The sequence below is a fragment of the Heterocephalus glaber genome, unplaced genomic scaffold (genome assembly GCF_053883595.1).
Source record: "Heterocephalus glaber isolate CG9 unplaced genomic scaffold, H.glaber_assembly_v1.0 deba00001497, whole genome shotgun sequence".
NCBI lineage: Eukaryota > Metazoa > Chordata > Mammalia > Rodentia > Bathyergidae > Heterocephalus > Heterocephalus glaber.
The window spans coordinates 42,111,546-42,133,953 of NW_028258320.1; the positions used below are offsets into that span (position 1 = coordinate 42,111,546).

The window sequence follows — 22,408 nt, forward strand, 5'->3', positions numbered from 1 at the left end:
TTATTTGTTTTTTGGAGACAGGGTCTCACAATGTAGTTCACACTGGCCTTGAACTCACTATGTAGCCCAGGCTGGCCTCAAACTCGAGGTGATCTTTCTACCTCGGCCTCCCAAGTGCTGGAATTACAGGAGTGCGGCAACATGCCTGGTTTTTTTTTTAAAAGTCATTATCTTTTAGGCCAAGGATTTAGCTCAGTGGTTTCCGCCACCTGCTGCGCAAGCGCAAGGACCCAAGTTCAATACCTGGTACCAAAAAAAAAAAAGAAGTCATTATCTTTTAAAGGTACGTATTGAAATATTTATGAGTGAAAGGATAGGATGGTTAGGACCTCTTGAAAACAATACAAAAGAATGAATGGGAAGATGGACTGCATAGGACAAGGCAGGCTGAAGCAGAAATGGAGTTCACTATAGTATTCTGTGTGCTTTTGTGTAGGGTTTTATTCTTCATTAAAATAAAAGAAGGAAACAGGGTAGGAGAGAAAGCAGAAAAAGCAAACGAACTTTAATTACAGTCTGATTTTGTGCTTTAGTATCTACCTCCCAGGATCAATAGTCACTGAATTGACTGCTAATTAAAATTTCAAATTTTTTGTTGTTTTCTAATTCATCATTCTAAATTCATTTTCTTATTCTGTTCCTTCTTACCTTCCAATGCAAAGATATCCTTTGTTAAAGCCAAATAATGTACCTCAATGGTACAGCACTTGCTTAGCATGTTTGAAGTCCTAGGTTTGATCTCCAGCAGCACAAAAGGGAAAAAAAGGCCTAACTATCCTAACTCCTGTTCACTGAAAGACCCTGGGCTCCCTTCTTTGCCTTTTCTTGTCATGGTTTTGGAGGTCAATTTAACATCATCACAAAGAACACAGGCTTTTTGTTGATTTTTAGTGTGGTGGGGAATTAAACTCAGGGCCTTGGGCACCTGAAGTTAAGTACTCCATCACTGCAGTCCACACCTAGCCTAGTTTTTATTTTGAGACAGGTCTTGCTAAATTGCTCATTGGCCTCCAACTTGCTCTCCTCACATGTCAGCCTCCTGAGTAACTGGGATTACAGGTATGCGCTAGTCCACCTGGCAGAACAGGCTTTGAGTTCCAATTGGCTTGATACTGAAAACAGTTTCATTACCACCCTTCCTCCCTGCCCCTGCACTCACTGCAATGATATGAAACTTTGGTCTCATTATTCTTAGTATCATTGTTGACATCTCTCAAAAGGGGTAAGGAAATTTAGTATTGTGGTGGTGAAGGTTTAATGAGTATTAAGGAAAACCCCTTCTGAGTATATAGCACTTAGTGCTCATACAATACATAACAAATCCCATTCCTTTTCCACTTGAATCGCTCTTCCTTCTGCTAAAGAAAATCCTACCTACCTTTCAGGAGAATTGAATTTGTATCTCCTTCGATATCCTGGAAAATTCAATTTCAGGCAACACTAAAGCAAATCAGATAGAATAGTGGTTAAAAGCTCCAAATCTAGCCATACATGGTGGCACAACCTTGTAACTCCAGCACTTAAGGAGGCTGAAGCAAGAGGATCTTAAGTTTGTGTCCTGCCTGAGCAACTTGGTGAGATCCTGTCTTAAAAAAACAATTTTTTTAAAGGGCTAGAGAGAAGATTGCAGAGTGGTGAACAGCAGAGAAAAAGTCTTTCCGAGATTTGGTGTCCCAACACTGGAATATAGCAGCACAAGGAGGGAAGAGGCAAGAATTAAAGTCTATGGGGAGAGTGAAGAGAGAGACTTTAACAAAGAGGAGGGAGGTACCAAACAGCACTCTCTCCCAGAGCCTGGACTCTCCATGAGAATGGTGGGCTGACTGCAGATACACAATAACTACTGAAGACCCCACCCCAGAGGCCTCCACACAGAAATGCACCAGTGGAACAGAGCAGTGGATGCACTGGACTGCAGCAGCTGGTGAGTTATCCAGGTTCAGACCTCAGGGAGAGGGTGATTGAGTTATCCAGGTTCAGACCCTGGGAGAGGATTACTGGCTGGCACCCATCTTGGAGAGGGCCGAACTGAGCTCAGAGAATAGCTCAGGGTGGACTCCATCTAATGGCTTCTGGTCCCTTGAGTTCAAGTCAGCAGCAGACACATAGACTGTTGTAGGCCAAAGGAATCCAGTTCTAGCCTCATAGCCTGAAACTGGCCTGAACTTCAGAGGAACTAAAGGGGCAAGCTAGCTGGGATTATGCACTACCCCACTGTGAAGCTGCAGCTAGCTTGCTAGGATTAATCAATTTGGCTCTGGACTCTGCCCACATTGCCTAACAGTGACAGCAAGAGACACACCTTGAATTGGACGTTTTGGGGGATTTTTTCTCTTTTCTCTTTTTCCTTTTCTTTTTTTTTCTTTTTTCCTTCTTTCTAGTTTTTGTTTTGTTTCTACTTGATTGTTTGAACATGGTTTCTAGTTTTCTGTTGTTGTTGCTGTTCTGTTCTTGTTTTTATTTTTTCCTTTACTCTTTCCCACCTGTCTTCTTCACCAGTTTCCTAAAGTTTGTCCTCCAGCCTTGCTTCTGAGCTTCTGATCTCTTCCTTTTCTTCTATTTTTGTTTTGTTTGTTTGGTACCAGGGATCAAATTCAGGACCTTGCACTTGTGAGGCAGGCATGGTGTCACTGAGCTAAATCCCCGCCCCTTCTACTTCTGTTTTTTACCCCCTAACTCATTTTAAATCTTCATCCCTAAGGGTAAAATTGCCATATTAAGGGCTACAATTTGTCATTTTCTAGGCTGTATTTGATGCTACTGTCATTGTTGATTATACTACTTTAGCCAAAGTAACATAGTTGTGCTAATCAGTTGTTTCTCCTGGTATACCAAGACTGAGATTGCCTAAGGGTCTCAAAAAAAACCCCTTATAGGCCAGTGCCAAAGAACTGGCAGGTGGGCCAAGTAGGCAGAAACTTCTCATCCCAAATAAACTGAAGAGGTAGGATCTTGCAACAGACTCAAAACACTAACGCTAGTTACTATACCTGGAAGACGCTTCTGAGAAGTAGTCATTTCCTAAGGATTCTGAATACTGAAATAAAGCTACTCACCATAAGCAATTTACAAGCATCAACTCAGGAATCAAACTTAAAGGGCTAGTTGGGCCGGGGATTTAGCTCAGTGGTTCCGCCACCTGCCTTGCAAGTACAAGGACCCGAAGGACCCGAGTTCGATCCCCAGTACCAAAAAAAAAAAAAAAAAAAAAAAGAATCACAAACTTAAAGGGCTATTAAAGGGTGTAGCTTGCTGGTAGTGGACCCCACCCCCACCCCCCATATGGAATGAAATTAATGAATGGATTCTTTAAATCTCTAGGTCCTCATTCCAACTGACTGATCCTGTGCAATTATTCTTAAGTCTTAGTTTACTCATGAATAAGACGGACATTAAAAACATCTACCTACTAGCATTATTGTGTGAATTAAATATTCTAAGTATTCAAGAGATGACAATCCCCGAATATCAAAGCTAAAATTATATTGCAGTGAAACCCTGGATTTGCCTTGCCTCCTCACCTAAACTTTAAGCACCTTTCAGCAAAGATACTGGTTATGCTTCTTTGCATTTTCTTTCTTTTTTTTTTGGTGCTGGGGATCGAACTCTTGTCCTTGAGCTTGCGCAGCAGGCAGCAAAACCACTGAGATAAATCCCTGGCCTCTTTCTTTTTTTTTTTTTAAGTAAAAGATGATGATTTATTTGAAGATGGGGGAAAAGGGGAAAGAGAAAGACAGATGGCAGACAGTACTCTGGACTAGTAGGGAATTTCTAAAGAGAAATACTCCCTTTTTTTCTTTGCATTTTTTTCCGGTACAGGGATGGAAATCGGGACCTTATGCTTGCGAGGCAGGCGGCAGCACCACTGAGCTAAATCCTTGGCCCTTTATAATCTTAAGGCACTTGCAACAAGGGTACTAGAATACATAACAAGTAAGAAAAACGTCCTTCATAGCAGAAACACAGCTCCACCCTCCATTTCCATGTATCCTCCCAGTTTGCCTTTCCTTCTACCTCCATACAAAAGAGTGTCTGTTTTGTTTCCCCTGCCCAGCCTTTGACTTCCTTCTTTTATTTCCTTTACAGCTGACTAAAGCCAGTTGCTCCCACAGTGTCTATGCAGTTATATTTAGAGGAAGACATTGCTGAAGAACAACCAGAACTAAACTGGACTTGGCACACACCTGTAATTCCAGTATTCTGGTATGCTTAGACAAGAGGATCACAAATTCATGGCCAGTTCAGGCAACTTAGTGAGATTCTGTCTCAAAATAAAACTAAAAAGAGCTGGGGATACAGCTCAGTAGAATACGATCTGTGGTACCAAGAAAACAAAACAAAACTATAGAACTACAACTAAAGCCACATGATGTGAATGATAAATGAAGGGACAAAGGCATGTGGATACCATGAGATCAGTTTAAAAAGAAAATAAGATATTTCTCTAATAACATAAGACCTACAGTTATTTTATCAAATGTACCAGCTCTGAGAAGCTCTTGGCTGCCCATCCTTCACAGAAAGGACCTTCTCAAAATCTTGATGTCCTTCCCACATCTATTAATCAGCTTTCGTTTGTCATCATGAAGGCTACTACCATTTATTGAGCATTATTATGGCCAGATGTTTTGGCAACCACTTCACATACACAACTGCACATAAGTCTCACAACTGGATATGGGAAGAAATGGGCTGAGAGAAGTTAAGAAACTTGTCTAGTTTCTCATTAGCTAGCAGGAGAGCAGAGGTTCATAGCTGACACTACTCAACCTCAGAGAGAAACTTTAAATCACCTGGGAAAATGCTAATAGAAGCTGAACTTTGAGGCTAGGAAAGTTACACAGGGATTCATGAAGATCTGTATGGAGACAGAATTTTCTTTTTCTTTTTGAGACAGGTCACACTATGTAGCCCAGACTACCCTGAACTCAGCCTCTTGAGTGCTGGGATTACAAGCATGTACCACCATGACAGATGCAGACAGGTTCAGTGGAGACAGATTTAACCCAGAATATCTATGAAAACAACTTTCAAAGAAAGTAGCTGACTCAAAACAGAAAACTTCTTGCCAGCTATCAGTTTAAAAATGTAAGAACTCAGAGCATGTGAATCCTCGAGACATGAGAAAGAACAGCATTTTGGGGGGCTTGTTCCATTTTGTCAGAAAAAGGTTTGTAAAACCCAAGACTTACTAGGGCAACACAGCTTACAAGTTTCTTTTGACATAGACTCCTGGATGGTATAAGCAATACCTAATAATAATTCTCACACAAAACACAAAAGCTATCTCCTATTTATCTTGAAGAGTATCATCCTCTGTCTTTTACTTGCCCTTTTGGTTAAAGAGGTACAAGAAATATTACATTTCTTTTCCAATTTTAAAATTGTAAAATATTTTTCAGCTTCTTTTTTTTGGTACTGGGGATCAAACTCGGGACCTTGTGTTTATGAGGCAGGCAGCGGAACCACTGAGCTAAATTCCCGGCTAAAACTTTAAAATATTTTAAAATACCTAAATATACAGGAGTATATAATACCCCTGTACTCACAACCCATTTTACTCAGTCTTCACATTATGCTATATTTATTTCAAATCTATTTTTCCCTCAAATAATAAAATAGTAGGACCCAGATGTAGTGGTACATGCCTTGTAATCTCAGCACTCTGGGAGGCTGAAGCAGGAAGATCACAAGTTCAAGCCTAGCCCAGACAATTTAGTGATACTATGCCTCAAGATTAAGAATATAAAAAAGAGCTGGGGATGTAGCTTAGTGTGAAAGCCCCAGGTTCAATCCCCGGTACTATGTAAATAAATAAATCAATTAATTATAATAAAATAGGGATTGAACTAAATTCTAGCCCTTGCCTCTCTCCTGAGAGACTACCACTCAGAATTTGGTGTTTAATCATTCCCATATTTGTGTACTATATTCCATACAGACCTCAACAATATGTAGTACTACTGTTTTGCCTGTTTCTAAATTTTATATAGTTATCACACTAAACATACTCTGCAACTTGCATCTTACTCAGAATATTTCCTCTACCTAGTCCTCTATATATATGAGTTCTAGCTCACTCATTTTAAATGCTACAGAATACTCTATTGTATGAATTGACCAAAATATACTAATTTATTCAACTGTTCATGGGCCATTTTCTATTTCTTACTAGTACAAAAAATGCTTCATGCCATTCTTGTGAGTTCCCTGTGCACAAATGCTACAGCTATTTATTTCTAGGATATATGTCAAGAAGTAGAGTCCCTGTGTTAGTAGACAGGCACACCAATTTATTACATATTATCATTGTGGCTGAACCAATTTATTTTCCCAAAAAAGTATGAGTTTCTGATTTTCTGTATATTCTCAACAACACACCTGGTTGTGTCTGACTTTGAAGCCAACTTGATAGGTATTAAAAGGATGAAATGCTTCTCCCCTGCCCCCCATACTGGGAATTGAACCCGGGGCTTTCCTACCGAGCTACATCCTCAGTCCTTTTTTTACTTTTTATTTTGAGATAGGGTCTCACTAAGTTGTCTAGACTGGGCTTGGACTTGAGATCCTCCTGCTTCAGGCTCCCAGAAAGCTAGGATTACAACTGGTATGCCCCCATACTCAGGGTGAAATGGTGTGTTTTTCACTTTGTATTTCCCTGATTACTAATGATTTCAGCATCTTTCTCATGTTTATCGGGCATTCAAATATGCTTTCATGGTCCATATTTATATCTTTTGCTTATTTCTTTGTTTTGTGGTACTGGAAATTCAACCCAGGGCCTTCACATTGAGCTACATCTCCAACCTTTTAAATTTGTTATTTTGAGACAGCATCATATTAAATTGCTAAGTGATCCAGGCTGGGCTTGAAATTCAGATCTTCCTCCTGCTTCAGCCTCCCAGAGCGATGATGGGATTATAGGAGTATGTCTCCACACCTAGCTAAAAATAACTTCAAAAAAAGTTAGTGTTATACGTTAAGGACCACAGTATTTATATTAGGAGTGATGTTGATATTCAGTGGCATGTAGTATAACAATATAGTATCGCTGTTTCTCCCTGCAATTTTTGAAAACTTCTCCTAGTTTTAGTTTTATCTTTTCCTCCTCATTTAATAAAGCTACAGTAAGTAACTTCCCTGGTTGTTGTTGGATGGATCAGAATTGTATCCAAACTTTTTAAAAAATGACTTTTTAGTGCTGAATTTCTCCCAAAATTAACCTTTAAAAAAAGCATATTTGTAAGTGCATTAAATAATCTATTATCATTTTTAAGTAATTTTATAACACATAAAATGTTTTAAAAGCATGGTAATGTATAAAAAAAATGATTACCTCTGGTGAGTGGATAGGCAAGAGTAAGATGAGAAAAAGTGAAAATGGATTTTTGCTTTTATTTTTTGCTTTATTTTTTGCAAATTTATTTTATCTTTCTATTAGTACATGTTTGTAGTACACAATGATCACCTTCCTCGTGGGGAGTTGGTACATGTTAACACATCTTAATTCACATGTATATAACACATCTTATTTTTTTTGTTTTATACTTTAAATACATTTGTATTGTTGAAATTATTGTGTAATTATTATTGTGTAATTATTGTGTAATTATTGTGTAAATTATTATGAAATTATTGTGAAATTATTGTGTAAATTAAACATGTACTTTCGAACTAAAAATTGAATAAAGAAAAAGGGTACAATTATAAAATCAAGAACCTCCATATTTATTTTATTCTACTCTCTGTCATCCCTCTTATTTCCTGCTAAGAGCAGAGGCCTTAGTGTCCTATCTCCCATGTAGCTGCCCCCCACAGCAGATGCTACACATCTGGAGGGGTAGAGGATGAGCAATTTGGGTAGGAGGATTAGAAAAGCCTTGAAATGAACGTTAAAAAAGCACTCCCATTTAGAAGGTAGACTCCAGAATAAAAGAATCTATTATCTTCTCCTTTTGAAATGCTGGTTAATATCTGTCCACAATTCTAACTGTTTTTCTAACTTCTAAACATTTAGACCCCTACTTGAATGAGAAAATCTGAAATCTTCTATCCTCAACTGTAAAATACAATACTGTGCAAAGAGGCCAAGAGTTTAAATGAGGTCAAGGAGGCTTAATGTTTGAAAGCCGCTGTTGACAAACCTGTTCCAAATTTGCTGAAAGGGTGTTTGGGATTCCCTGTAGCTTTCTCCAACTGAAAGAGTCTCCAGGCATCATTCATCACATTCTTTTCATGTTCTGAATCCACTGCATTCACTTCTCTGTCTTTGCAACTCTCATCAAACAAGGGGCACAGGAAAAACTGTGCAAACCTAAGGGTAGGAAATATAATTAACAGCTTGAAAACTGTTACCTGAAAAAACCAGTCTTTAAAAAATAGTTTTGAATCCTATTAAATAGAAAATATGAATTCTATAAGATCAGAAAACACTACTTTTGCTGCTAAGAAAAAAGAATATAAACTAAGTTCTAGACAACAGAAGAAAAACGTAACATTGGACACATATGAAGTCAGAGGAGCTGATCTGCTCCAGAGATGCTAAATAAGTAGTGGAAAACAGAAATAAATAACACCAAAAGTTCAAGGCAGACTTATAGAGATAGTAGTAGTCTATTTAAGATTATCAGTGGCACATCCCTGCAGTCCTAGCACTTTGGGAGACTGAGACAAGAGGACTGCAAGTTCAAAGCCAGCCTGGGTAACTTAGTGACTTAGTGAGACCCTGTCTCAAAACTGAAAATTAAAAAAGGCTGGGGATATCGTTCACTACAAAAGCCCTGAGTTTAATTCTCAGTAACCTCCTCCCAGCAAAAAAAGATTTTCAATGTCTATTAAAAACTTTGTTTTGCCGCGTATAGTGGCATGCACCTGTGATCCCAGCATTCGGGAGGCTGAAGCAGAAGGATCACTGTGAGTTCGAGGCCAGCCTAGACTACATAGTGAGTTTAAGGCCAGTCTGCACAACATAGTGAGATCTTGTCTCAAAACAACAACAACAAACCCTTGTTTTATGTAGTTAATTCTCTGAAGGAAAAAAAAAAGGAAAGTAGAAAATAGCTCTTAACTCAATATTAACTTTACAGTTTTGGGTGCAATTTCACCAAGACTTGGGCACCTCAGGAGGCATAAATTAAGCGATCTACTTTTTTTTTTTGGTACTAGGGATCAAACTCGGGACCCTGCACTTTCAAGGCAGGCGGCGGCACCACTGAGCTAAATCCCCAGCTAAGTGATCTACTTTTAAAAAGACATGATTTGAATTTTTTGGTCTTCTTTTTTATGCAGTGCTAGGGACTGAACCCAAGACCTCTGCACTAAGCCACACTCGCAGCCCTTTTTTGTTGTTGTTGTTGTTGTTTCTTAATTTTTTTTTTGAGATAGTGTCACTAAATTGCCCAGGCTAGGCTTGAACTTGTGATCCTCCACCACTCTCAGCCTCCCATACTGGGATTACAGGCATGGACTATCATGCCGGGGTTTTTTTGTGTGTGTTTGTTTTGTTTTTTTGTCCCCCTTGGAGAAATTCAAACAAACTAAACTGAAACACTCGAGCTATGACATAGTACTTTGACCTAGCTATGATTATGAAACATTAAGATACAAACAATATCTATGCATTTTTAATAAGCAGTGATTAAATAAATAGCATAATATGCAATTCCAACAAAAGTAATCACTATACTTTTGTTGAGGCTATTCTTAAACAATAAGAAGGTTTAACTAAAATACCCTTAGTTAATAAATTAGTTCTACATTAGCAATTTGGGTCATGGTTTCATGTAGCAATTCTTCTCAAGAAACATTAGCTCCTATCATATAGGAACAAGATCCAGAATTCAGATGAAGCCAATAGCAGGAGTTCTGAACAGGACTATTGTTCAGTGGACCTAAAAGAATGTTGGCTCTATAAATGTCTCAGTTACCATAACTCAGTCTAGCTGTCAAAGAGGCTATTGTCATTACTCAACATTTATTTTAAGTGCATAATGAATACGATACTGTGCTAAGTACTTTACACATGCCAATCCAAAGGGAAACTCCATCTACCTGGGTTTATAATCAAAGATGTATGAAAAGAGATAGACATGTAACCTCTTTTACCTACTTGAATACATCAAGGCTAGGAAAAATACTTAACAGCTACAGACCAAAGCTGCATAGGTGGAAATAATCGTGTTTATGACATGGAATAATCAAGTTTTTTTAAAAGATGCTCTTACACAAGTGAATTTTTACTCTGAGCTATACAGCAGACCTACTCCAACACACAGAGATTTGTTATATATAAAATTTGCTCCAGTATTTGCAAAACAGAAAATGAAATTTAGTGTATGCTCCCATGGAACACCTTAATGGAAATCTTTGGAAATACCTACAGAAGATGACTACACCTCAAAGATGCAGCCTAAAGACTGAAACACAATATAGAGTAAGTAGGAAACAGGCTACTTTGATCCAGTCATATATCACAAACCCATGCCTTTTCCTGTTAATATTCTTTGTGGTAAAATATAAATGCAAAGCCTGGGGATGTAGCTAAGGGATAGCTTGTTGTTTAATATGCATTAGGCCCTGGGTACAATCTCTAGTACAGGAAAAAAAAAAGAATAAATGAAAACTATTCATTTTTTAAATATAATGACATTAATATGAATAAGCAAATAAAGCTGGCAATGACTAAAATTACAGTGTCAAACTTAAGGCTACTGTGTTCTCTATAGTAACCTGTTCTCATCCTGAAGAGTGTACTTGTTTTCCTGCTTTTACTTGGACCATACTCACTCTACACAGTTTTCTTTTCCTACCTTTAATAAATGTAAAATCTTACTTACCATTCAAAAAACTAAAAGTCAAACTTCAAATGCTGCAAAACTACACCTTAATACAGAAATCTATAAAACTATAAAAACTCACCAGAGAGAAATTATCCTTTTCATAATAAATCAAATCACTAACACAACAAAAAATTAGAAATCACTGGCTGTAGCCAGGCACGGTGACACGTGCCTATAATCCTCGCTACTTAAGACACTGAAGTAGGAGGATTCCAAGTTCATGGCCAGCCTGGCCAATTAGCAAAAAGCTGTCTTAAAATAAAAAACGAAAAGGGCTGGGGGTGGAGCTCAGTAGTAGAGCACTTGCCTAGCATTCATGAACTCCTGCGTTTAATCCCCAGTAACACAAAAAAAGATAAAAGGAAATTGTTGGCTGTACAGAAAATTGACCAAGAAGTTAAACTGGCCTAATGGAGCTTTCTACAGAAAATACTTTTAAAATACCTTCAAGTTTCAAACAGTAGGTCAAAACATTATTCCTTAAGTGAGGAGAGGAAGTATGTTTGAAAAGTGATCCACAACACTAATCACTATTCTTTATTGTTTACATTAGCTACAATGCCAATTAGAATGGAAAGGGCCAGTGAGAATTTTATAAATCAATATAATATTTTGTGGGCCTGAAGGCTGGTTTAAAGTCACGCCATTTATTTCTTTATCAGAAAGCAGAATATACAACATTTCTTATTATTCTTTCTTTTTTATAAAATAAGGGGGGAAAACTGGCTAAAATGTATTTTGTTAAGCTATAGAGCAATGAAGCCGTCTTTGTAAAAATAACTATGATTATTTCTATTAATGTGATTAAGTGCACAAAGTTGGATAATTTATAATATATTCAGCATTACCTGTCTAGGGCACCTTCTAGGTGTTCATGAGAAACATCAAAATAGTAATTGGTGTGCTCTCCACTAGTGAAGGCATTTGAACTTCCAGCATGCTCACTAAGAAACTGGCTGTACTCATTTTCTTTAGGGTATTTCTTTGTTCCCAAAAAAAGCATATGTTCACAAAAGTGACTTAAGCCAGCAATATTTGGAGGATCTGACAATGAACCTGAAAGAGAAAACACATATATAATAAATTATTTTTTATGTCAAAAGCTAGTAATTACAGAAAATTAGAATTCTTGTTAGTATGACAACTATGACCACATAATTAGAGAAAGTTAAACTGCTCTAAAATTATATTATTTAGAAGGTAAATGAGTGGTCAGAAGATCTGGATTCTAGCCCCTACTGTTGACATTACTGAGTTGGTACACTAGGAGATTACTTAACCTCTCTGGAAAATAGTATCCTCACAGAGGAAGGAAATAAAAAGCTGAATTCACTGTTTTTTATTTTGTTTTGTTTCGGTTTTTTTGGTACCAGGGATCGAACTCGGGGTGAATTCACTGTTTTATAAGATCTAAAACTTTTTGTTATGGGTTTTATTTTATTGTAAGCGACCATACAACATAGCACTAAGAGGATGGGCTTGGAGATTAGCAGCTCTGTAGCTGTGAGACTTTAAGCACAATACTTACCTATCTTCCCTTACTTACTTATATATATTACTTATCTTTACTTATATTACTTATCCTTTACTTATATATTACTTATATATATATTACTTAAATATATTACTTATCTTTATTACTTATTACTCAAAGATAAGTGCAAAATAGTATTTGCAAAACACTTTGCATTATGTTGGCAACCATTATTAGTTCAGTATTACCTTATTTTCTCAATTCTAAAATGTTATGGAGTTAAAAAAAAAAATAACAAAAAACCTACTAGCCAGGCATGCCTACTAGCGATCCATGCCTTAATTCTAGCTACTCAGGAAGCTGGGGAAGAAGGATCACAAGATTGAGGCCAGCCTGGGCAACTCAGCAAGACCTTGTCTCACAATAATGTTAAAAGACTGGAGATATAGCTCAGTGTAATGCCCTGCATACCCAAGACATGAGTTCAGTCCCCAATACTGCCCCCACAAAAGCAAGCTATGAAAAAATAAACTGTCTTGCCAAGTATACACACAAGTAAAAAGCAATCTAATTTAAGTAACAATAAATGCAGAAGGAATGTACACACAAGGATCTGCAAATATGACATCAAATATACCAAAATTTAAAAACAGAACCACTACTATAAAGACGGGAATAAATTTCCTTGCTGCTAGGTCACCTTAAGTGGGAACCTAAAAAGATACTTTTGGTAAATATAAGATTATTGTGATTTATATGATTGTAGTTTACCAATAAATGCATAATGCTTCCCATTACAAAATAAGATATTTAAAAATCAATGAAATGTTTTTTTATCAAAGAACAGATCACTACTGGGTCTTTAATCACACTCATATAGAAAGTTCTAATAAATATAAATATTAGCTCAATAAAACAGAACAAAGTTTGATTTATAATTTTAAATTGTACCTATGTGTACATCAAGTGCTGCTGATGACTTATCCGTGGTGGGATCACTGATGAGAAGTACTTTGATACCATTCACCAGCTCTAGTCCACGGTATTCCCGCTTGTCTTCAGGAGATTTGATAATGTGATTTCCTATTCTCTTCACAGCTGGATTATTCATTTTGATGTAAGTCTTTTTTTGAAAGCTGCAAGGAAAAAGATTAATTGTTGAGTTTTGGGCTATTTTTTTAAAATAACTTTAAGCAAATTCATACAATACATCATCATATTTAAAAACTAGTTGGAGGACACTGTTTTTGTGGAGGTTGAACCCAGGGCCTCAGGCATGCTAAGCATGCCCTTTACTACTGAACTACATCCTTCACCCTGGAGGAAACCTTTTATAACCTATCTTTAGGACCTAGTCATTCTTCTCTTCCATCTTACCTCTCATTCTTTTGGAGAAATGCTGACAATAACAATTTTCACAGAGCCATATTTACATCTAGAAGAGCACATGGATTGGGATTTGACACAAAGTGGATTGGGCCATGAGTTGGTGAGTGCACTGACCTAGAATAGTCTTCAATTACCAATGACTACTTTCATACATATTTCAAAGGTATCTGCTACAGTAAGGTGAGAAGTTGTAAAAGAATTATTACTAGGTCAGCCAAAACATTGCTCAACCTGATGATGTTCAAGGATATGGCAGATATGGAACTCATGGGTCTGATACACATTCAAGAGAACATAAGAGCACAGGGAATAATCCTCAATAAGGAACAATACCCCCCCCCCTTACTGGGGATCGAACTCAGGACCTTGAGCTTTCAAGGCAGGCACACCACCACTGAGCTAAATCCCCAGCAATAAGGAACAATTTTGTGAAACCTTAACACAAAGTAAGAGGCATGAGCTGTCCTATGAAAGCAACAAAGGCAACCACATGAAACAAAGAAAAAATTGGAAAGACTCCAGTAATTTTTATAATCTGCTGCAGAGTTGAATGCCAGGGCATGAACAGTGTGGCAATTGTAACAGAGATGTTATATAAATTCTCTTACAAAGTGCTTCCTCTGATAATTCTCTTTTCTTCTCTAGGATCGCTGGAGACACAATGATAGGAAAGGACTAGCAGCACACAAAAATGGTATTAGCTGGTACTATATATTAATGCAGTGAAGTGATTTTCCATGTTAACTTTTTTGAGAGTAGGTTATTTATTTATTTAGAGATGCAGTCTCACTATATTGCCCAAGCTAGCCTTGAAATCACAATCCTCCCACTTCAGCCTCCCAAACTGCTGGGATTATAGATATGTGCTGCCGTGCCCAGCTTTGATGTTATTTTTGCTTAAGAGACAAAAATCTGAACATGTTATTGTTGGCAGGTTCATGTACCAATCCAGTAAAGCCAAAAGCATGTCTGAAACCACATGCTACAGGATGAGTGAACCCGTGCTAGCACACTGGCTTCTTACCCAGAAAACAAAAGAAGTGGATTTGGCCAGGTATGGTGCACTCTGGGAGGCTGAGGAGGAAGAATACAAGTTTGAACCCAACCTGGGCAATAGTAATTTAGAGACTCTGAAGGCTGGGGACATGGCTCAGTGAGAAGGTTCTTGATTCAATCCCCACTACTACCCACCCCCCAAAAAAGTGGAATTGACTGTCCTAAAAGATGGATAGCCACATTCAAAGATAAACCAGTGGAGGGAACAAGTCTATTTAAGACTCCAAAGAGGGGCACAAGGAACCTCAGATATAACAGTGCTAGTTAACATTCCCAAAGGACAATCTATTCAGAACACAGCAAGTGCCTTCCGTAAATAGTTTGTTTCAAAAATCTTAATTTGAGTTCAACATAAATTATTATTACTTTAAAAAGTGAGTTCCAAACTAGCAACATATTAAATAAGCCATAAATTCACCCCCAATAAGAAGGGCAGGATAAAAAGGTGGCAATAAGAAGCTCAGTGTGCACCACAGAAAATTCCTAACACCCACCACCCCTCAGCAAGGCTCTACTTGAGGGAGAACAGGGGCCAGGGTTCTGGTGAAGGATTCCAAAGGCTATTTGCTTTTAACACCATTTATACCCAGTTCCCTCTACTGTGCTTTCCTCAGCTGGTTTGGTTTAGGGGAGTGATGGCGAACCTTTTAGAGCTTTCAATGATAACAAACAGCTGGCTGTGGCACGCGTACGTTAAGTTCGCCACCACAGATTTAAGGGAACAAAGGTCTACTCATGATTAAACTAAAACTGTTTAATCCAGACCTGTTGTGGGAAGATGAAACAAAGGTCACTTTGGCAGTATAAACTGTCTTCCCCTATGAGAGGTTAAAAACATAACCACCTCAACTATAGGCTACATGCTGTACTTTTGTCAGGGTCTCAATTTCCGATGTACAGATTTCAGTTTTCTCAGACACAAAATACTGAAGTTAAAACAGAGTAGGATTCATATATTGTAGATAGAAGAGCAGAAATTGAGAGCTCTTGGCCAGTAATAAACATTTATAAACGATCAGAGTCCATCACAGGGATAGATATAACTTATTTGGATATTGAAGCCTGATTAATATTCTTGGTGCAGCTGAAAGTAAAGAGATAAAATTTATTCTGTAAGTTACATGTAAAAATTAGTGCAACTACTTTTAGACATTTGGACACAGGATCTCAAATCAAGTATCATGATTTCCTGAGGATCTAAAAGTCCAAAGAAAACAGTAGCAACATTTTCAAACAAGACCCACCCCAGCACTCCATATTCAATAATATATCACTAATGCTTTTTACAAAGATTTGATTCTTACCTTCTGGAGAATTGAAGGGAATGACTGGGAACTCCTCTGATGATTAACTCATCAACAGCTTGCCTGTATTTATATTTATACTCATGAGATCACATGTCTGTCTATCTCAGCTCCACATTAGCATAAAGCCTTCAAGAGTAACTTTACTTATTGCAAATGTTCTCCAATAAGCATTGTGACATTTCAGATGACAAGCAAGTGCTAACTCAAATGCTTTCCCAGACATTTGTCTGATATTTTTAACTTGTCAAAGTCAAAATTTTAGGAGCAATAAGATTATATTCAACTACAGGAACATTATCATATATTGAAAACTTCATAAGGTACACAATGATCAGTTTTCAGCATTCTGATAAACTGGAGAGATGTCTAATAGTTATGACATTATTTTGTTTGGAATTTAAAACAAGGATTATAATCACAGAAGGTAAAAGCTGGAAGGCCATTACATGTTAACTAGTCCTCTGTAGTTCATGGAGCTTGTTAAAAATGCAAAATATCAGAACATACCATAGAATAATTGAGCCAAAAATCTGCATTCTAATAAGATCTCCAAGTGGGCTACTTTCATTTTATCCATAAGGAAACAAGCTCAAGAAGCTTGAGCCACTTGCTCAAAATCATTTCACAAAAAGTTACAATTAGAATCTTTTTTTTTTCCAGTTTGGATAAAACCCCAAGGCCTACGCAGTGAGCTACATCTCTACCACCATCCACTTTGTGAGAGTGATGTAGTCATGACCATAGCAAGGGACCGCCATAGAGATGGAAACAGGCAAAATCATGGGTGGGCCCTTACCTCCTACTCAATAAAAACACGATTTGTGTTTTCTTTTGGGACACTTATGGACCATTTTTGCTATGGATACAGATTCCCTTTAGGTAACTAAGAACAAAGCTTGATAATTTTGTATCCTTTGTTATCTTAAAATGTATACAATCTCACCCTCTTCAAGACTGAGGACACCAGGGTGTGGAATTTCCAGGGACATTCAACTTTGCCTAGAAGTATCCAAGCCATTGTCCTGAACCTATGATCACCTGGATTCCAAGGATGGTGGAGCCCCATCAGATTGAGACCACCACAGACAAATAATCCTTTCCTGGAAAGGAAACTATCCCTTAGTCAAAAAAATTCACCCCAGAGCTATGACACCAGGACTGAAATAATGATCACCTAGACCCCAGCAAACAGTTAATCCTTAAAAGCTGGCCTCACCTTTGCAGGTGGGCCAGTCTGAAACCCTGTATAAGTGTGTGCTCCCTCCAGCTACCTAAAATGCAATCCTTTTCCATTTTCCCTTTAACTTTTCAATTCGTTTTTCTTTCTGTATATTTGTACTTTCATTTTTAATTTCCATTTCTATTAAAGCAAGGACCCCCACTAGCCAGTGACAAGACAGTACAGGCTAGACTCTAACTGGCAGTCCTCCTGCTTCAGTCTCCCAGAGTGCTGGGATTAAAGGCATATGACATCGAGCCTGGCTAGATGTCAACTTTAACCTCTTCCTGTATTCAACCTTACCTCCCATATCAAAACAAATATTTAAGAAGGCCTATTATAAAGCCCAGATACTGCACCATGTATGTTGGCTACCCTTAGCTCTGAAAAAAACCAGACTAGTAACAGGAACAGTTAGGAAAATAGGTCATTATCTTTTAAGTGTGGTGATAGTTGTCTCTGGGGCACTATAGGAATAATGACAGAAAGGGCACCTAACACTATCTAGGAAGAGGAGAAAGAGAAAATATGTGAGTAGAAGCATGCCAAATAAAAGGCAAGGGGACACCTGAGCAAGACCTGCTAATGAGAAACTGTGGAAAAAACTTAGAAGCCTGATGTTAACAAAACTACAACCATGGCCTTTACTTAAAAATTATGGACTGAGGCTGGTGATCTACTACCTTGTCAGTGGGGTGTGAGCTTAGCATGTGCAAACAAGCACTTTTACAATTTTTTCTCATACCTCTTTACATGTTTCACAGCATATTTAATAATACATTGGGAAATTTTATTTTGTCTTTTGCTTCCTACCCACTCTCATAGTACTCTGTAAATTTAAAGTTATACCCAATTTAGAAATGATGACCTATAAACCTGAACAGGTGAGTGACTGTGCTAACGGCTGAAATCCACCCATCTACTCCCAAAACCATAGGTGGAAGCTTTCGAGGCCTTTGGTACTCCCAAATGTGGAAGAAGGGCATAGAGATAAAATGCCCAGAATCAGGACAACATTACAAAATATCCCTGGTTTCTGTACAAGACAGTTCAATGTCAAAGTAGTGGTATAAACCCTAAGATGTCTCAATATATTAACACAGTTCAAGACCACAATTACCAAGTGTTACTTGACCTAAAAAATAACATGTTGTCGGCCGGGTATTTAGCTCAGTGGTTCCGCCATCTGCCTCGCAAGCGAAAGGTCCCAAGTTTGATCCCCGGTACCAAAAATAAACCAAAAAACAAAAAACTTGGCAGTTGTGCAGAAAGGAAAATAACATGTCTCAGGAAACTACCCATTGCTCTTCAGTGATAGAGACAGATAATTCTTCATTTCATATACCAGCTAGATCATAAAAATGGGTATAAACTAAAATCCTGTCAACTAAACCTTACTTTCCTATAATTAGATGCTTTGTCTTTGTTTCAGGCAGAATGTTCGCTGTTCTAACTGTGCCCTGACCCTCTGAAAGTATTTACGGTCAAAAAATGAATCCTTAAATGACTCAGGGTGGTGGCAATCTCAACTAGTTCTATAGTAACATGACTTTACAGATAAGTGCTTTTGGGGCTGGGGATTTAGCTCAGTGGTTCCACTGTCTGCCTTGCAAGCGCAAGGACCCGGGTTCGATCCCCAGTACCAAAAAAAAAAAAGAAAAGATAAGTACTTTTGTACTGGGCACAGTAGCACTGGCCAATAGCTGCGAGGGATGCTGAAGCAAGAGGGTCAAGAGGAGTTCAAGTCCAGCCTGGGCAACATCACGAGACCCTATCTCAAAAAGACAAAAAAAAGATAAGTGGTTTGTTTTTTTTTGGTACCGGGGACCGAATTCGGGACCTTGTGCTTGTGAGGCCAGTGCCGGAACCACTGAGCTAAATCCCTGGCCCAAAAGATAAGTGGTTTTGCAAATTTTGTTTTAGTTTTGGGTCATGCTTAACAGTGCCTGTTAATTCCCAATGTGACAGACTTCATATGGAATCTTTTCAGGATAATTAGCAAGGTTTAAGCAAATAAATAACACTCTACTTCCACTTTTTACCTATTGCCAGTTATATCTCTTACCATAGGAAAGTACAGAGGTTTCTAACAGGTGCAGTGGAGACAAGGATGTTTCACAAAGAACCCTTCTACATGAAAAGTCTTCAAGGTGTTAGAAAATGTGAGATATATGCCACTGTACAAAACTAACAACTGCTAGCATGTTTTGAAAAGTGTCATACTCTTTATAAATAATCCTCCTATTCCCCCAGGTGGTGGTTCACAGCAGCAGTGATGGTCATCTTGAACCCCAAAAGAGAAACAGAAGCTCAGCGATTAAGTGACTTGCCCAGGGTGTTCAATCATCCATCTGACTTGTGGCAAAGCAGGAAGAACAGAGAAAGAGGAAGCGTGGGAAGGGGAGGAGCAGAGGGTGATCCCTAGCTCCGGGTAACCACCCTCACACAGCACAGTACACAGCCCTTCTCTGACCCCATTCTCTTTCCTTACACTCCAAAAAAAGGAAGGAAGGAAGGAAGGAAGGAAGGAAGGAAGGAAGGAAGGAAGGAAGGAAGGAAGGAAGGAAAAGTAGGTTAAAAAATGCTCCAAGGAATTTTACTCTTTCCTCATATAAAAAAGAGATAGGTGGTATAAGGAGCCTAGAAGAATGCTTTAATCTGCCGAAGAAGTCCTTGAGCTAAAACCATATCTCACTAAACAATGCACACAAAAGCAATTGTATAACATTTGCATGGTCATGGTGGTGCACATCTATAATTCCAGCACTGGGGAGGCTGAGGCAGGAGGACTGGTGTGAGTTTGAGGCCAGCCTGGGCTACATACTGAGATGCTGTCTCAAGAAACCAAACAATGAGCTGAGGATTTAGCTCAGTGGTTCCACCACCTGCCTCGCAAGTGCAAGGTCCAAAAAACAAACAAACAAACACCACCACCACCCAAAATTAAATGTACAGTGGGTTAGAGGGAGATTGGATAGAACTATCTTGTGTGTGAGAGAAGAAAAAAATTACTACTGTAGACATAGTGCATTTATGCATGACTTATTTTTCAGAAGTCTACATTAAGCTATCGTGACTTTCCTCATGATAGCCTGCCCTACTTTCTCCAGGTTGTACTTTTATCTTGCTTTTTTTTCTTTTACTCAGGCCAAGCTCACTCTGCAGGGCCAGTTTCTCCCTCACTCTTCATATTTACTTTTTTAAATAAACTTTGCCATTGCTAAAAAAAAAAAAAAAAAAGCAGCAGAAGTCTACATTAAACCATATGAATAGGAACAAAGAAGGAAAATCATAATCATCTTGGTAGATGCAGAAAAAGTATCAAAATACTTTCAACAACAATTTATGTATTTTCTTTATTTTTTCGAGACAGGGTCTCCCTATGTACTCTAGGCAGGCTTTGAATTCACTAAGTAGCCTAGGCTGGCTTGGAACTCACAGTGATCCTCCTTCCTCAGCCTCCTGAGTGCTGGGATCATAGGTGTCCATCACCATGCCCAGCTCACTTACATGTTTTAAAAAGAACTCAGAAAACTAGGGAAATAGCTTATAACAAACGGGGAAATAGCTTCATGTGAAAAAGAGTGTCTATGGAAGGATAGCAATCATCATACTCAATGGTGAAATCGTGTACAGACCCAGTCCCAAGAACAAGATGCCATTATCATTTTTCAGTATTGAGGATTGAATCCAAAGCCTTCACACTGAGCTACACATCCACCCACTCCTCCACCGCTTAAAAAATTTTATACTTTTGAGATAATGTAGTACTAAGTCTCTAAATTGCCCAGACTGGGCTCATCTTTATAATCCTCCTGCCTCAGTTTCCCACAGTGCTAGACTCACACCTCGCTCACTATCACTTCTTCTAGTCAACATGATATTGGTAGCTCTAAGCAGTCCAATAAAGCAAGAAAAAGAAGAAAAACACATAAAGGTGGGGAAGGGGAAAAAACTAACATGATTCACAGACATGACTGAGTATATAAAAAATCTCAAGACTTTATTGACAACTTCAACTTCTACAAAGGCTATAGTAGTTTAAGGCAAACTAACTTAGCTTTTAACAATAAGAAAAGCCACGGTAGGGCTGGGGATGAATCTCAGTGGTAAAGTGCTTGCCTAGTATGTATAAGGCTCTAGGTTCAATCCCTTGCCCCTCCCCCCACACACAAGGCCACAATAAATTACAAAATCACAACTTTACAGTGAGCTGATGATTATCTCTTGACCTCTTCTCTGTGGGTATTCTGCTAGTTGAGTGCAAACTGGAAATCATTCTCAATCCAAACAAAGGTCCAAACTCGACTGCATAATAAGGGATATCATGAAAGCTTTGAGAAGTGGCATGAGGTAGGGGTGGCAGATTAAAGTCTCAAGAGCTCCCAGATTTCCAACTAATTTTTTCCATAACAGATTTCTCCCTCTCCCACTGGGGACTGAACCAACGGCCTTTGCACCAAACTATATCTCCAGTTTCTTTCTTTCTTCCTTTCTTTTTTACCTTCCTTCTTTCCTTTTCCTTCCTTCCTTTCTTCCTTCTTTCTTTTTTTGATACAAAATTTCAAAGTTAGCCAGGCCTTGAACCTGTGATCCTCTTGCCTCAGCCTCACAAGTAGCTGGGATTACCTGGATTCACCACAGAGTACTTCTTTTTTTTTTTCTTTTGAGACAAGGTCTCACTATGTAGCTCAGAGTGGCCTCTAACTTGAGGTGATCCTCCTGGCTCAGCCTCCCAAGTGCTAGGATTACAAAGGTGCACCACTACACCAGCCAACATAGGGTACTTCTAAAATACCACCACATATCTACCGGAATGGCTAAAATGAAAAAGACAGCAGATATCAAGTGTTAGACAAGTTATACGACAGGACCGGGGATAAAGCTTATTGGCAGATCACTTGCCCACCATAAACAAAGGTCTTGGGTTCAATTCCTAGTAACACACACACACACACACACAAACACACACACACACACACACAGAGTCCTAGAAGTTACAGAGCAACCCAAACTCTCATGCACTGTTATAAAAATGCAAAACAGCACTATAAAGTTAACACTGTAACTTGACAATATAACTTAACATTCTGGTGTTAGTTATATATACAAAATAAATGAAATA

At 38.3% G+C, this 22,408-nt stretch overlaps 1 protein-coding gene across 4 annotated transcripts in view; it reads right to left on the reverse strand.

Moving 5' to 3' along the window:
- Window positions 1-22,408, reverse strand: part of Ide (insulin degrading enzyme) — a 114,056-nt gene that overhangs the window by 63,508 nt on the left and 28,140 nt on the right. For 3 of the 4 annotated variants that reach the window (XM_087184914.1, XM_087184913.1, XM_087184916.1), the window contains exons 2-4: window positions 13,264-13,448; window positions 11,687-11,894; window positions 8,145-8,314 (exon numbers count right to left, since the gene is read on the reverse strand). In XM_087184914.1, the coding sequence (XP_087041040.1) occupies window positions 8,145-8,314; window positions 11,687-11,894; window positions 13,264-13,448 (563 nt within the window). Of the gene's footprint in view, window positions 1-8,144; window positions 8,315-11,686; window positions 11,895-13,263; window positions 13,449-16,061; window positions 16,162-22,408 lie in introns of those variants that run through there. The other variant, XM_087184915.1, reaches the window with a different exon arrangement.